Source organism: Anomaloglossus baeobatrachus, chromosome 9 (assembly GCF_048569485.1).
Source record: "Anomaloglossus baeobatrachus isolate aAnoBae1 chromosome 9, aAnoBae1.hap1, whole genome shotgun sequence".
Taxonomy (NCBI): domain Eukaryota; kingdom Metazoa; phylum Chordata; class Amphibia; order Anura; family Aromobatidae; genus Anomaloglossus; species Anomaloglossus baeobatrachus.
This window is the reverse complement of record NC_134361.1, coordinates 37,806,966-37,824,558: the sequence shown is the minus strand read 5'-3', so window position 1 is coordinate 37,824,558 and position 17,593 is coordinate 37,806,966. Positions and strand designations below refer to the sequence as shown.

Below are 17,593 nucleotides of genomic sequence, written 5' to 3'. Positions count from 1 at the left end.
CAGGGCCTTCCTGACCTCTTCTTTGGAGGCCAGATTGGCGACTTCCCGGGCCCTCCTTTTCTCCTCCCGGAGTTCCCGCTCCTGCCGGTACTCGACCACCAGCCTTTGGCACGTCAGCTCGTTGGCCTGGGGAGTCGCCTTGGGGCGCAGCGGCCGCTGCAGTCCCTTGGTTTCTATGGGCACGGCGTCCCAGTTCACTCCCGGGGATGCCATTCCCAGGAGGTTCACAGGGGGACTCGGCAAAGGGCCCGCTGGTTGTTCTGGGTCCACCCCTCCCCAGGCTCCGTCTGCGGGGGTCTCAGGCAGGCCTCCGGTGCCCCACCGGGCTTCCGCGGGTCCGGCGGGGGAGGCCAGAGGGTCGGTGAAGTGACTGGTCAGGGCCGCGTGGCGGGGCCATGGGTCCGGACGGATCAGGGTTTCAGTTGGCTCACCCTTTTGCTGCTCCGCGGCATCCATCCACCGGCCCAGGCCTTCCGGTATCAGCGGGGTCCCTCTCCACCGGTCCGCTTCCACCCCCACGCTGCTCAGCCTCCGGGTCAGGGCTCGCACTTCCTCTCTCAGCAGGTCCAGCTCGGGGTCCTCTCCGCCGGTCCCTGGTGCACCTCGCTGCAGCTCCTCCGCCATGCTTCCGGCCTGGGAAATGCTGCCTGGAACGCTGCTCGAGTGCTCGACCACGCCACTCGGCTGCTCCCTTTTCCTTCTTGGAGGCGGGGCCGGAGGCTGTACTAGCAACTGGCGCCAGACTGGCGCCCAGCCCATCACGGCCGGTACCGCTCCACTTAGTATCAGGTACATTTTCTTTTTCTTTATCTGTTGATCGGTCGTTAAGCTGTTTCTGCCAGCCGGCCAGCTTATTTGGTCACCACTTCTTTTTCTTTCACTTTCTATGGCGGACACCGCTTCGCGCGCTTTTCGTGGACAAGGGGGCGGGGCTTCTCTTCGCGCCCTTTCTTCTTTCACGCCCCCCTTCTTCCCGCTCTCAGCAGCGCTAATGGCGGCGGTTTCTCGTTGTAATACACAGTCTTTTACACAGTTCTTCAGGCGCACAGTACCCGGTGTGACCGGGCACGAAATCCTGTTCGTGACGCCAAAGTTGACTCGCCCACCCCAGGGCTATGGGACACCCGGTGCCGGGCCGGACTAGTCCGGTGGTAGTCAGTGGTGGCTGGGCCCGGCTCCGTGGCCCTGGTGGGTGTCAGTAGTTTATGTGGCTTGCTTGTTAATGTTTGTGTTCGTGACGCCACCTGTGGTATGCGGCTACTGAGCCGCCGCTGCTGTGTGAAGCCTCCGGGATGGTGTTGTGGCAGCAATGATGGGACTGCTCCCCACAGGTGGAGCAATGCCCGGGGCACAGTTGGTGCTTGTAAGTGTCTATGCAGGTGGAATAACAGAGACGAGTCCAAAGGTGCAGTTCCAGTTCTTTTACTCACAGTTTCTGTCACACTTGCAGGGACCCTCAGACTGCTGGGACCACTGTCAGGGACCTCCGCCGTTTCTGGATGGTTCCGAGCGTGAAATCCGGTTCCCTCTCTTTAGTGTCCCTTTTTCTGCTGACTTCACTAGCCTCGCCTTAGGTAGATGGACTTGGCTTGGCCTCCATTACAGCCTCCAGGCTGGGGGGTCACCTGTCGGCTGATTACCCCTTTTCTGAAGATCTGCTCTGGGTTCTGGCCCTGGGAGCTTGCAATTCCCTGGGCCTCGGTTTTTACTGTCTGGAGACTGTCTTTTCACTCCTTCAGTATCTAGGGACCGTCCCCTGTCGCAGCTGATCGCTCCACTGATGTCGCTGTGGAACGGGCCACCGCAGCCTGTAGCTACCCGTAGCGCCTCTGGGCCCTCGGCAGCGGTACCCAACAAGGACTGCTCGTGGCACCTTCCAGGACTACCCGTGGCCCTGCGATCCTTTCTTCTCTTCTACATGCTCACTCCTCACTCTCCCACTCCCTGAGCGAACTGACTAAACTTCACCTTCCTGTCTCTGTCTGCTCTCCCTGGCTCCTCCCACCTCCCCAGTTGCCAAGCTGTACCCTATGGGAGCAGGGATGGGTCTTACAGCCCCTCTCAGCATGCAGCATGGGAGGGTTGCCTGCCACTTTCCCTGGTCCTGTGTGTCCCTAGCAATGGGTGTAGTGTGAATTTACCAGGGGACCGGAGTTCACTCTCTTCCTCTCCCAGAATGGGCATCACACCGCAGATGGGGTGCAATGACCTGTGGCGACGGAAGCCTCAGGGGCGCCACACTATCACTTAACGGTAACTTGTTAACCCAGCGGCTGCTGAATTCTGAGGGGATCCCAGAGGACCGTGGGACCCCATACACCTTGTTGATCAGGACCTGAGAGGTGCAATCTGTGCTCCCCCAAATGTGATTGGTGTCATTTTACTTTGCACCACATTAGACTCCCCTTTGTACATATTGTAGCCCCTAGTACTGAGTGTGGGGGGTCTTGGTGTTGGACGTGTAAAAGGAATAAAACAAAAAACAATAATCATGATTTACGCTTTTGTTTCTTAGGAGAGTTCGGCTCAGTCATGGAGGGTCAATTAAACCAAGACGACTACATCCTCAAGGTGGCAGTGAAGACCATGAAGAGTAAGTGATAGACCAGAATCCTACAGGCAATTCTATACAAAAGACTTTTCAGAAGTCTCATTATAATCCTTGTCATCACAGACAGGTAGGGGTGTACCTACAATAGGTGCAGTACTTAAAATTGCACCCGGACCCTGGAACCTAAAGGTCCTCAAAAAGTCCATTTTGCCTATATAAAAAGACCAATGCTAATAAAGTCTTGTGATAATTGGGGGCCCCACTGGAGATTTTTTACAGTATTACAATGAAAGGTGACCCCTCTCCATACTGTACATAAAACAGCATCCACCATTCACAATGGTGATGTCACAGCTCACCTTCTCCTCCTGTACAAAGATTGATGACACTTCTATATACAGTAGATAACACAGGAACCACAATTCACAATAGGGTATGTCACAGCTCACCTCCTCTTCCTGTACATTGACTGAGAACACCTCTATATAGAGTAGATAACACAGGATGCACCATTCACAATAGATGTCACAGCTCACCTCTTTCCCCTCATATACAATGACTGGGAACAGCTGTATATAGAGTAGATAACACAGGATCCAACATTCACAATAGATGTCACAGCTCACCACTGAGGGGGCACCACTGAGCAAATGCTACAACTGGCAGAGATCTAGGACTGACTGCTCAGCTAAGTAGCTGGGCAATTGCAGAGAAGAGGGGGCACCACTGAGAAAATGCTACAACTGGCAGTGAACTGGGACTGATTGCTCAGCTAAGTAGCTGGGCAATCACAGAGAAGAGGGGGCACCACTGAGCAAATGCTACAACTGGCAGTGATTTGGGACTGACTGTTCAGCTAAGTAACTGGGCAATAACAGAGAAGAGGGGGCACCACTGAGCAAATGCTAGAAATGGCAGTGATCTGGAACTCAATGTTCAGCTAAGTAGCTGGGCAATAACAGAGAAGAGGGGGCACCACTGAGCAAATGCTACAACTGGCAGTAAACTGGCACTGACTACTCAGCTAAGTAGCTGGACAATGACAGAGAAGAGGGGGCACCACTGAGCAAATGCTACAACTGGCAGTGATCTGGGACTCACTGCTCAGCTAAGTAGCTGGGCAATCACAGACAAGAGGGGGCACCACTGAGCAAATGTCCTTTCTTATGGCTCCTTTATTCCGGATGTCGATAACTCTGTACTTTCCATATATCATTGTGTAACATAGGAGATTTTTGTATAAAACTTTTTTCGTTTTCTCTTCTTAGTTGCTATCTGCACCCGCACCGAGATGGAAGATTTCCTGAGCGAGGCCGTGTGCATGAAGGAGTTCGACCATCCCAACGTCATGCGTCTCATTGGTGAGCGATGGGACCGGCGTAATCTTTTTATATATAAATATTTATAGAATACATTTTATCCAAAGCTGCAGGTAATGTTTTCACATACCGTATATAGGGGTCCTTGTACTCACTGAGCTGAATAGAACTTCTTTTTCCCAAAACGTTGGTCTTTTGCATGAGAATCCAGATCATTTGCTGCCACCTAGTGGCCAAACTTATGTACTGCACTTTTCAAAAAACATCTGCCAAGCCGCCTCCTCCTACCCAGTCCATCGCTTCTAAACTTTAATCCCCAGATTCTACTTAGATTATTTTCCTCTACTGAAACCATCTGATTTTGGGTGTGCCGCCATTACCAGTGTTTTTCAGTTTTGCAATCAATATATTTAGGTTTACGACATCGCTTTTGGGAAAAACAAACCACTTTGCTAAATGACGTCCCAGAATCATGAGATTAATAGATCTTTTTATTACATGTAATATATCTAATTAAAAGGAAAGTGCTGCCAGGTTTTTGCTCCCCCATCTGAAAGCAGCATAATGTAGGGGCAGAGACCGTGATTCCAGCGATATGTTACTTACTGAGCTATGTGCTGTCATTTTGAAAAAAAATCACTATTTTCTCTGCTGCAGATCTAGCAGTTCTCTGAATGCTGAATTATAATAATAATAATATTAATAATAATAATAATAGAATAATAATACTATAATAATAGAATAATAATAGAATAATAATGATAATAATACTATAATATAATAATAATGATAATAATACTATAATAATATAATAATATAATAATGATAATAATACTATAATAATATAATAATAATAATAATATAATAATACTATAATAATAATATAATAATAATAATAATAATAATTATACTATAATATAATAATAATATAATAATGATAATACTATAATATAATAATATAATAATGATAATAATTATTATTATTAATAATAATAATAACAATAATAATAATAATAATAATAATAATAATAATAATAATCGTTCTTCTTTCTACCTTTCAGGGGTTTGTCTGCAGAATACAGAGAATGAAGGATATCCGTCACCTGTGGTTATTTTGCCATTCATGAAACATGGAGATCTGCACAGCTTCCTTCTGTACTCACGGCTCGGAGATGCCCCCCTGGTATGTCATACTATGTGTAATGTACAGAGGTCCCTCTATTACTCCTCCTGGAAATGTTTAAATACTTGACATATTGGTATTTCTATAATATCTGACATTGTATAATCAGTGCCGCCGGTGTAAGACTGTGGAGGAAGACAAGAAATAGAGTAACGCCCCTGTTATTGATTTATTTCTACATTTCCAGGAGGAATAGCAGAGGAATGGTACAATGCAGTTCTGTAAAATTGTTAACAGTATTCCTTGATATGGACGTTAGATGAAATAACAGCTCCTCCTTAAGGAGAAATGTTCTGGTTCTGAGCACATTCTGGAGTGGTCCCGTTGTATCGTTCTTTGTGTTCTTACAGCATTCACTTTTCTGGTGACCTGGTGTGCCATTTTTGTTGCAGTACCTCCCCACGCAGATGCTGGTGAAGTTCATGACCGATATTGCCAGCGGCATGGATTATCTAAGCAGCAAGAACTTCATCCACAGAGACCTGGCCGCCAGGAACTGCATGTAAGGATCCGGATCATCTCAGAACCATGATCTTCAATGATCCACAAGGGATTTTTACTTATTATTTCACTTCTTTTACCTTTTTCTGCAATGGTTCAGTCAACATTAAAACCATCTTCACCGGTGTAACACTGATTCATGGACCTAAATAAAATAATTAGTATTTCCAATTCCCCTTTTAGGTCGACTTTTGAGGATACATTTATTGTAAAACATCAGTGTCTGATATGAAGACAGTAGAATTGCTCTATTTGCAGACACGTGTTTCAGAGTGTTTGCCCCTCATCACTGCAAAGCAGGAGGTCAGATTTGGCTGGATGAGAAGTCTCTGACAGGGGTCTTAAAGAGGACCAACCACCAGGATTTTCTTATATAAACTGAAACCAGTGTTATTGTCACAGTTTCGCCTCCCAGTCCACATGACTAGGGGGCGGAGCCTTCTCCCGGGCCTCACTTCCGGAGCTTGGATGCTTTAAAAACTGATATCTCCAGTGAAACATCACCGGCTATAAGCTTAGCGCTGCTTTGCCTGTGATTGCTGGTCCTGTAAGTGTTATCCTGATCCGTCTGTGCCTGTGCCCCCGTGCCTTGTCTGTGTTCCGTCCCCTAGTCGTCCCCTCATTCCTCTGTCCCTTCTCCTACCTCACCACTCGGTTGCTTCCTCTGGTACTGACCTCGACCTGACCTCTGCTCTTTCCTCCGGTCCTCCTTCTGCCTGTACTGTGCTTGACCTGACCTGCCTGACCATTCCCCGCACACCCCGCAGCTCTGCTCCCCAGCTGTGCTGTGAGGCAGTGTACGAGCACACACTGTGCATCCGCTTCCTGGTTCTTGTTGCTCCGTGTAGTGTCTTCTGCTGCAGAGCTCCGGCTCCCCCTGGTGGCAGCTTGACAGCTATACTGGCGCTATCATGCTGATTCTATACAGACCTTTAGTTGTGAGATCGGATGTATACTTTCTGAAATACAGGCAAGTAAAGTTTGTGAAATGCACTGTTACTTGATGATAGGTGTAATGGAATATCTAAAAGGTGGGTTGGGTTTTGCCAGTTATTTACGCCCCTGTCTACTGCCTGTCCTTCCTCCCCCTGTCTCTATTATTACAGGGGAAGGAGGGAGGGAGGAAGGACAGGCAGCAGACAGGGGCGTAAATAACTGGCAAAACCTTACCCACCTATTATATATTCTGTAGCTGCTATCAATCAAATAACAGTGCATTTCACAAACTTTACTTGCCTGTATTTCAGAAAGTATACATCCGATCTCACAACTAAAGGTATGTATAGAATCAGCATGATAGCGCCAGTATAGCACTGGCTTTAGTTTATATATGAAAATCCTGGTGGTTGGTCCTCTTTAAAGGATAAATGTTTCTCCTCGTGGAGAGTGCCAAGCCATCTTGAGGAGACTTATCGGCCATGCAACGCTTTTCTAGGAATTTAAATATGCCAATAGCCGACTCAGAGAGGGAAACGACTTAGCCAAGTCTGACCTCCATCTTTGCAATGATGAAGGGCAAACACCCCGAAACACGTTTCTACAATTGGAGTGTCTGATTTAGCTTCTTATCCTAAGTTGTATCCTAAGGTTCAATACTGACTTTTAAGATTACTACTCCGAATAAGTGGCACTAGAGATTGAGTTCTCTTCCTCTCTGTAGAGGGAATTTGCATGTTTTAATAGCCAGAGGAGCATTTCATGGCCTATAAGTCACCTTATGTTGGCTTGACATTGTTCACAAGGAAAGATTTTCCCCCTTAGACACCATAAGACTTGCATTTAAAAAATAACAGATGCTCCTAATCCATAGAGTCCATATGGTCATACTTAAAGGGGTTGTCCTATTGATAGCCTATCTTTATATATTCATCAATCTCTGATTGGGGGGGTGGAACCATGACCTGGCATCCTCGCTGATCTGCTGCTTTCACCGAATGTTCGCGGAACATTATAGCTCCATCAACTGTTAGTGGCCGCAGCAGGGTACTGCAGATCCACCTCTATTCATTAGAGTAGGGGCTGAGGTGCAGTACCCAGACACGGCCACTACACAGTTGATGGCGCTGTTTTGTTCAGCACTAAGTTCAGCTGATCAGTGGGTATGGGGGTGTTGGACCCCACTAATCTGGTATTGATGACCTATCCTATGTGTATAAAACCAGTAAAGGAATCATATAAGGGATTAAGTCACAGATATAACCTAGTTAATTTGTGTACCGATACCAAAGCTGAAATGGTACACTCAGTCTCGCTGCCGCCAGGTATTTTATATCCACCGCCATATTGACGTCAGACTTTGTATAAACTATATGAATGAAAACAGATATTTACTTAGTAAATGGACCAGTACGGGCCCGGCTTATACTCCTCCTAGTGGTTGGGAGGACTTTTGTCCCCCCCCCCCAAAGGTGGGGGTCTTGTTGTGATTACGATCTTATGGACCATTTCTATCTCCTTCATCCAGGTTAAATGAGAACATGAACGTCTGTGTGGCCGACTTCGGTCTGTCCAAGAAAATCTACAATGGAGATTATTATAGGCAAGGTCGGATTGCCAAAATGCCAGTGAAATGGATAGCAATAGAAAGCCTGGCCGACCGCGTCTACACCACCAAGAGCGACGTGGTGGGTGACATCACTGTGTAATTCTGTGAGATCAAATGTGATTTACCCTTATAAAATAGATTCATTTTAGCATTTTGTGAAATCCAAAAAGACTATGGATACTGCATTGTGTAATTCCCCATTTCACCTGCGGGGGCACTGCAGGAAAAGTGAACACTCACTGCTAAGTGGCCCAATGGATTGTAATGAATTTCTCGAGCGATCAGATGATTGTCAGGAGACCATTTGTCAAGAAAAAAAAAGAAAGGATGGTCCAAAGTTTCACAAAGTGACTAATGTTCTTCTCTTGTCAGTGGTCTTTTGGGGTCACCATGTGGGAAATTGCAACACGAGGCCAAACGCCATACCCTGGGGTGGAGAACAGTGAAATCTACGACTACTTGAGACAAGGAAACCGGCTGAAGCAGCCACCAGATTGTCTGGATGGATTGTGAGTATCTTTTTTATTGTATATAGGTGTTCATAGTAATAAAAGCAATGACTGGGACAGAAATCTATGACCTGATTTCTTTTCTCATCTGATTTAAAGGGAATCTGCCACCAGGTTTTTGCCACCTAATCTGAGAGCAGCAAAACATAGGGGCAGAAAGCCTGATTCCAGCGATGTGTCACTTACTGGGCTGCTTAGTGTAGTTTTGATAAGATCACTGTTTAATCAGCAGGAGATTATCATTACAGGACTACTTGGTGCCCTGCTGGTAGTCCAGCATATTCATGAGTTCTATATAACTGCTAGATCTGCAGCAGAGAAAACAATGATTTTATAAAACTGACAGCAAACAGCTCAGTAAGTGACACGTCACTGGAATCAGGGTCTCTGTCTCTACATTATGCTGCTCTCAGATGCGGGAGCAACAACCTAGTGACAGATTTCCTTTAATATATAGTTACTGTTTGGGGCAAATGTGTAAAAAAATACACACTACGTCTGAAACATTAGAAGGCTCCTGACCAAACCAAATGTTTCGCTAATTTTGCTCTTGTTTAATTGATCTGTTAAGATGTATCTGCAGTATAGCAAGGGACAGGGGACTCCTATACTGTGCTTACCTCTACGGGACCCTAGGCTATCCCTGACCTCTGGATCACCCCTAAAGGTGGAGACGCCAGAGTCCCGTACCTTAAGGCTGCTTTACACGAGAGGATCTATCGTGCGATAGATCGTCGGGGTCACAGTTTTTGTGACGCACATCCGGCATCGCTTGCGACGTCGGGCTGAGTGACACCTCCTAGCGACGCAGTATCACTCACAAATCGTGAGTCGTGTACTCGTCGCTCGGTTTCATAATCTCGTTTAATTTAATTGTTCATCGTTCCTGGGGTAGCAAACGCCGCACCGTGTGACACCCCGGGAACGATGGACAGCAGTTTACCTGCGTCACACGGCCGCCGCCGGCAATGCGGAAAGAAGGAGGTGGGCGGGATGTTTACGTCCCGCTAATCTCCGCCCCTCCGCTTCTATTGGCCGGCTGCTGCGTGACGTCGCTATGATGCCGAACATCCCTCCCACTCCAGGAAGTGGATGTTCGCCGCCCACAACGACGTCGCACAGAAGGTAAGTGCGTGTGACGGCGCTTTAACGTTTTTGTGTGACACGGGCAGTAATTTGCCCATGACGCAAAAAGGACGGGGGCGGGTACGATCGATTGTGAAATTGCACTATCGGTCGTACCGTGTAAAGCAGCCTTTACTATTCTCCTGCCAGATCTAATCTGTTACCTTCCCAGGGAAGACAGAGGCAGGAATGGGATGCAAACACAGAATAAGACAAACAGGGGGAAACCAAAAGTCAAACACACTGCAAACTCACAGGACTAAACAGTAAAAGACTAAAGAGAAAAGCAAGAGCAGGAAGGCAGCAAGAAAAAGACAAGGGTTAACACCACAACAGCTCACAGCAATAATGCACAACAACCACCAGTAAGTCTGGATCACAACACCTCCCCAGATCGGTATAGGTAAGCTATAGCTGGCATTAATGAAATAGTCTAGCCAGCATAAATAGGAGTGGAGCGGACGTGACTGGCTCCCCCACAGCATGTGGGCAAAGAGACTAACAAGCAACCAAACAGAGATTAGCCTGTCTAAGTGGCAGCTTCTTTTTCAGCTTTCCCTCTGGAAACCAAACTGGTTGCCCAAAAAGAATCCAAAACGCAATGATGATGAAACCCCAAAAAACAAGGGATGACACCTATTTTTATCTTTTAGCCCATGTTTTAGCATCAGGTGCTCCTGATTTAGATGTTTTCTCTTGCGATTGATGATTACTCAGAGGTTTTCTCCTATGATTGATGATTACTTTCATAAACATTTTTGTATTTTTAATAATTTACTTCTTTTTATTTATATATAATATATGTATTAATATTCACTACTTTTTTTGTTACATTTCTATTTTTTTTCCATTTATTGTTATTGAGCTGTGATGAATCCCTTACATAATATCTTCCCACGGCATTATCATAAACTTGACTCAGATTCCTAGTTGCCATCCGCTATGATATTGAACCAGAATAGGAAATTATTTCATTCCTGATCTGAAAGACATTAAACCACATCCTGTTCCACAAGCCATGTAGGACGTCTGACAAAATATTCCCGACAGAAGCTTTTGAAGTCCAAACCACATGATGTGGGAAGGAATGTGTGTGTGTTGGTGGGACACCGTATAACCCGCTACGATACTACCGGAATAATAAAAATCGACATAAAATATTCCGATTATTATTCTGGTGCCAATCAAGCAGGAAATAACGGGGGATTTGAGCTGAGAAAAGATGAACAAATCAATTCTAATCATTTAGAATTTCCTAAAATTTGTCGTTTCTAATTCATCTAAATTTTTGGGAATTTGATTCACATGAATCCAGCAAAATGGCCATCAGCCATCGTTTTACTGGATTTATATGGAACGGGAAAAATACTCATTTGGCCCTTCCCTTTCCTTGCCAATGCACCGCTCTTCCAATCCTCCGCTGGCATCCTAGGCTGGTGATGTGCTTCGGCACCAGTCTTCTCTTCACTCTTTGCCAGTGCTTTCGGCACTGGCACACATTCTACCAGCATGTCCCACATCTCATGATGCCACAACATACATTGAAGCATAGCCGGTGCTCAAGGTACTGACGAAAGGTGAAGAGCGGCTCAGCGCTGGAGCGGAGCAAGGGCATAGGAAGCCACAAGACTGCAGCAGAAGGGACAGGTGAAGGGCTAGGGGAGTATGATATTTCTATGATTTTTTTTAACACTTTCTTGGTTTATTTATTTTGCTTTGGGGTTGGGAGACGGCAGAACAAATTAAGTGACTGTTATCAATCAGGGCTCACTCGATATGATCGGCTGAAGTCCGTCCCAGAGGATGGACACCCACTGACCAGACTTTCTTGAGAATCATGAGGTTGGAGCCATACACGTTATTTTGGTGCAGAGTTTGGATTTATTTTTCCACCCTTGTACATTCCTGTTTGTCTTTGGCAAAAATGTAAAAAACAGGCTCCAAAAACGACATGTGGAAATCAACTTTTTTTCCCCTTTACAGTAAACGCTCGTGCTTCAATGACTGACTGTTTGTTCAGATCAGTGCCTCATTTAATGTGAATTCCTATGGCTTGATAGGACAACCATTAAGGCCCTTTTCACACTGCGTTATTACCTACGTTCACTGGTCCCGTCGAGACCTCTGTCCGAACCCTCCGGTAAAACGGTTTTCGGATGCATGTGCCGATGGGGCCACTGACTGTAATAGTGCAGACAGAGTCATCATGTGCTCTGTCTTGCACCATTTTCAGCCGTATATGCATTCTGTACTTATAGCAGGATAAGGCACAGCCACAGTGTAAGAGATGTTGAGGTGCACTTGTAGGTTTCCACACCATATGTCCAGAGAATTAGAAACAAGGCACTCTCAAATGGTGATACAAACAAAAAATGTATTCCATAAGTCTTAAAGCAACATGTGACGTTTCGGCCAGGTGGCCTTCATCAGACAACTTGTTATTAAGACTGTCAGGGTAGTGGTAAAGGCAGTGGTATCCACCACTATGCTGCATGCAGCATAGTCTGATGTCTGATGAAGGCCACCTGGCCGAAACGTCACATGTTGCTTTAAGACTTATGGAATAAATTCTTCGTTTGTATCACCATTTGAGAGTGCCTTGTTTCTAATTCTCTGGACATATGCGTTCTGTAGGCGGACACCCAGACGATGTCTGTGTCTACACCATTACAGTCAATGACCCTGTTGGCGCATGCATCGGGCGGAGTGTTCGGACAGAGACCCCGACGGGACCAGTTAATGTAGGTAACAACGCTGTGTGAAAGGGTCCTAAGGTTTTAAGTATATTTGGCTACAAAACATTTTATGTAATTTACATTTTCCTCTATAAATTTCTTTGGAGTTTCACAATGTTTTGGTGATCTGTGTTCTCTATCTTCTTCTAGGTACGAGTTGATGGCCAGTTGTTGGCAGCTAAATTCCAAGGATCGGCCAACTTTTGAAACACTCCATACAGAACTGGAGATAATTCTTAAGAATTTACCTCCCGCCAAAGACCCAGAAGAAATTCTTTATGTCAACATGGAAGAGCCCCTTTCCTCTTCCTTTAGGGATGATGGTGAACTTGGAGCTGTGGGTGGTTTGGATGCCAAAGATTTTGGTGATGACATATTCTCAAAAGTCACTCCTGTCATAGCAGAGGTCCATCAACCCGAGAACACCAACCGGTACGTGATGTGTCCCAGTCGAGAAGCCACAAGACTCCTCACAAATGCATCCACAGAACATCCACGGTACAGTTCTACTTTAGAAGAAGGGACTTTGGAAGAGCTCTTGGCTGGACAAGGGTCCAGATAATAAGCCCAAGCTCAATGTTTCTTCAAGACTTTTTCAAGAGATATGGAGTTGACTTAGGTGAACTATTTCTACCTTGAACAACTCTCAGAGCTTCCTTTTTCTATATTAAGGCATTCCTTGGTCTTCCAACTTTTTAACAATTCCAGTCCTGATGACCAATATTGGTAAAAAAATAAGAGGATGCCATTTTTTCTGGCATAAAAATTAAGAATGGCTAGATAGCCGTGACAGCACTCACTGCCTTGACGATGGCTTCATAAGCCTTTTATTGTGTGGTACAATGAACTACGGTATGTAAAAATTGTAAAAAGACTCAGAGCGTCCCAATAATTCATGAACTCAACATACGATGAAATGTTAGGTGAGATAGAGGATTTATACTTTTTATTCCAGGGTAAATATGGAAGAACGTCTTCCATTCTCTTGAGTTTGAGGTTCTACGACTGAGCTAAAAAGATCACCGTCCTCCACAGTCAAAGGGAATCAATGAATGTGCAACATGGACAATTTTTTTATTATTATTTTTTACAAAATGACTTATCTCTTAAAGGGAGTATAAGAGTTATACTTTGCCATTTCCATTTATTTTACAGTATTTGTTCTCCAGGTACGTCATATTTGGTGATCATTTGAAAAAAGGTAACAATTTTGGAGCCATGTGGCTATAATCGTAGTAGACTTTTACTTAAAGGGGTTGAAGAGGGTTTCACTGTTGTTTGCCAAAAGTAGTGCAACTCGGCTCTCTCAAAGTGAATGGTACTAAGCCGACAAACCATGGATGACCTGTGGACGGGTATGCATTGGTGAACACATCATTGGTGCATCTAGGAGCCCAAGAGGTTAGGGGGCCACGGCCACCTCCAAAGCAGGAGGGATTTTGCATCATGATGGGCAACTGGACTGCAAAGGGACCATATGTACTTTTTGTTCTTGTTGGTGGACCTTTTCAGTCTGTGTCTGCCGGTGCAGGTATGGTACTGTTTTTGGAAGACGTCAGCCATGTTGTTCTGACCCGATATAACCCCTTTAATATTTGATGATATGATTACACCTATGTCATCTTTCCAAGAGGTACCAGGCCAATCTTGGAAGGTTTTTTACAACTACGAGCATCAACCGGTTATAGCAATGAAGAAAGAATATGGTGGCACTCACCAATGTGTTAAAAATTTTGTTTATTCTTGGGTGGGTGGATGTGGGTCATATCTGGACAACGACCTTTGTGCTTCCAGAGGTCCTGACTCTCAGAAAGAAACTCTACAAGCGTGACTGTGCGAACCGGCCGTCAACCAGACGTCACCCGCATCCACCTACCCAAGATTGACGGACATTTTTAATGCATTGGTGTGTGCCAGTTTTCTTTCTTCATTGCTGGATTACACCATAGTCAACTACTTCAAAGGTTGAGCACCACCATTCAATTGTTTTTTGGGCAATCAGTCCCCGGTCCAACCTTCACACGCAGACACAGGATTTCAATGGTGCCAAACCAGTATCTATCATTGTAGACAAAGAAGTAAATCCAAGAGAAATATGGTTCATGGCAATCTTTCACTGATTTGTTCATCATCGGTCTTAAGATTTGGAGGCAAGATCATGAGGCAGAATGGACTCAGAGTTGATTATGGTGACCTTAAAGGCCCATTCACCGAATCTTTATGGTAGAACTGAATCTGGGAACCGACCATCTACGTGTCATTTATGGTACTGAATTCGACCTAGAGCCTTCAGGTTCTCGTTCCTAAATCCTGGTTGTGACCATTACCTCTTTACCCCCTATAGTTTTATGCCTGTAGACATGACTAGTCCAATAATTTGGATATGGTTGTTCATGAGTAAGAGATTCTCTATTCTGTGTACAGAAAATATGATATTTTTATGACTTTGGCCTCTATGTGAATGTGTAAGCAGCACTTTTGTACATATTATGCTATAATTAAGCTATTGAAAACATGGCTGAATAGAGCAACGACCATTTCATGTACCAAAACGTTTCTACCTGTATAGATCTTTTCTGGATGAGCTCATTATCAGTATTATCATGCAGCGCCATATGGAGAGTGATTCTGCGCTCAGTAGTGTAACTTGAAGCTCATGGGCCCAATGCAAAATGTCTAACAAAGCCCCCAACTATCGCGGGTCTCATAAGGGCCAAAGGATCGTAGACTTCGGGTCCAGGGTGTGATTGCAACCCCTTCACCCACTATAGTTACATCCTCTATGATATATTCACTTTTTTACATAATATGAATTCTAAGTCACAAAACTATGGAATAACCTTCAAAATAGATATCTGTATGAAGAACATGGCCAGTTTTTGGATCATCCATATTGACCACTTAGGCTTAAAAAAGAAACTATTTTACAGTAACTGATGGCCATATGGGCTTGACTGGGCTTCAGATAGGTCATCAATGTCTGATCGTCCAGGGTCCGACACCCCATACCCCCGCCGATCCGGTACCACTGCTGAAATTTGGCAAAGCAACAGTCCCCAGAGGAGCTAACCCAACAGAAATGAATCCGGTTGCATTAAGTGGTTCTCTGATCGTCCGGGGTCCAACAACCAGCAACCCCACCGATTAGCTGTTTCCGATGCCGGTGGCGGCAGCAGGCAGCTAGAAATGCTCAGTTTCGGAGCTGCCCCTCTTCTGATAGTGGTTGTGGTCAATTACTGGACATCCACCTCCTATTGATTTTAATGGGTGTCGGATGTGAAGTATTCGGCTGCATCAGAAGAACGAGCAGCTCTTGAACTGAGCATTTCCGGCTGCCTGTTGCCGCCGCCGGCACCGGAAACAGCTGATCGGCGGGGGTGTTGGGTGTTGGACCTCGGCCAATCAGAGAACCAACTTAATGCAACCAGATTCATTTCTGTTGGGTTGGCTCCTCCGGGGACCATTACTTTGCCGAATTTCAGCAGTGGTAGGGTTCTTTTGCATCTTCATGACCAGTGCCAACAAATATCACAACCATATCGAAATTAGCACACCGTAATAATATGAAACGCTTCATCCACAAAAGATGCATATGGATTTTACTTCATTATGAAATGTCTAAAAAAATTGGAGGGGCGGGGGCATTAATATTTTTGAAAAACAAAATATTTTGGTGTTTTTAGTATTTCCATTTTTTAGCATTTGTGCTTGTACGCCAGTTTGCAATGTGTGTGTTATCAAGCATTGCATTAGGGGGTGACCCTAGATTATGAGGTTTATTAGCTTGGTCCCTTTTTGTCCGAAGTACTCTGAAACAAAAGGGATGGACTCTATGTATGTCTCTGTAATTCCAATCCTTTCCGGTTTTAGCCCTCTGTGTTAGGAGGGTGAATTCTACCGTATACTGTACGTTGTTACCACTTATTGTGTTTGTAGTGTATGTAGCACCAGCTAGTTGTCACTGCCGCACGCCCGTGCACTCTTCGACTATTCTCTTTACCACTTCTTTCCTTTGACTTTCTACATTAATTCAGGGGTTGTCCAGGATTAGGAAAACGGTCTACCCAGTGCCCCTTCTGACCGCTGTTCTCGGCGATCACCTAACCCCAGGACAATGCATAGATTAGAAGAAAAGGCAAAAAGAAGCCAACTTTGGTTATAAACAAAACAAATAATACTTTTTGTGTCTCCATGGTAACAGACTACAAACAAACTCAGTGTTGTCAGAGTCTGCTGTCATATTGACATCTATTTTTCATCCTTCCCCTACTTCTTATTAATAGGCATGATCGAATACTTCGATTATCCGGCTTCGCAAATATTTTCCGAATACCTCGCCACTATTCGACTATTCGCGAATATTCGATGCGCAATGTAAGTCTATGGGAAACTGGAATAACAACTATTCAGGCTTCCCATAGACTTACATTGCGCATCGACTAGTCGAATAGCGGCGAGGTATTCGGAAAATATTGGCGAAGCCGGATAATCGAAGTATTCGATCATCCCTACTTATTAACAAACATTCAATAGGTTAGGAAGACCGTTCTCGTACCCTGGACAGCCCCTGAAAGGAGGGTACTGTCATATCGGTGCTGAAGAGGGAATACCACATGCTAATAATAGTTTAGCTTTACGAGCCAAGCCTGTGGAATATTTTAATCCTTTTGTATAAGGCCTAGATTATGTAGCCTTAAAATTTCCTTATGTAATAGTCAATATTGCGGCTGCAACACCGAGACCATCCGTAGTTTTACAGAATCGAACTTTGATGATATTTAGTTTTAGTAGAATTGCATCTTATGGCCGTGATAACCGTCCGCGTGGTACGAAGACTCTTGATGAGACTGTGCTCAACATGGCAACCTAAAACCAAGAACTCGGACACTTTGGAAACAGTTACTTTGTGAAAGAAGACCTGTCCGGGTGGGACAACTTCAATACACATGCCAAGGTTCAAAGGTTCAGACTTTTAAGGGGACTTATTACTATTTGGTAATCTAGAGATAAGAGGTAGGTAAATGTCTTCTTCTCCATGTCATTTGAGGAAAAAGACTCTCTGACAAAGCTCTGTATGGCGAAACAGAGTTTCCATATTCTGTAGCTGATTCATACCATCGGTGCT

At 44.9% G+C, this 17,593-nt stretch overlaps 1 protein-coding gene across 1 annotated transcript in view; it reads left to right on the top strand.

The window, feature by feature from the left end:
* The window catches only part of AXL (AXL receptor tyrosine kinase), a 125,454-nt gene extending 109,919 nt beyond the window's left edge, over positions 1–15,535 (top strand). The window contains exons 14-20 of the mRNA XM_075323553.1: positions 2,516–2,593; positions 3,820–3,912; positions 4,932–5,053; positions 5,446–5,555; positions 8,019–8,178; positions 8,472–8,608; positions 12,619–15,535. Of these exons, the coding sequence (XP_075179668.1) occupies positions 2,516–2,593; positions 3,820–3,912; positions 4,932–5,053; positions 5,446–5,555; positions 8,019–8,178; positions 8,472–8,608; positions 12,619–13,030 (1,112 nt within the window). The 3' untranslated portion in view covers positions 13,031–15,535. The remainder of the gene's footprint in view (positions 1–2,515; positions 2,594–3,819; positions 3,913–4,931; positions 5,054–5,445; positions 5,556–8,018; positions 8,179–8,471; positions 8,609–12,618) is intronic.
* The last annotated feature ends 2,058 nt before the right edge of the window (positions 15,536–17,593 follow it).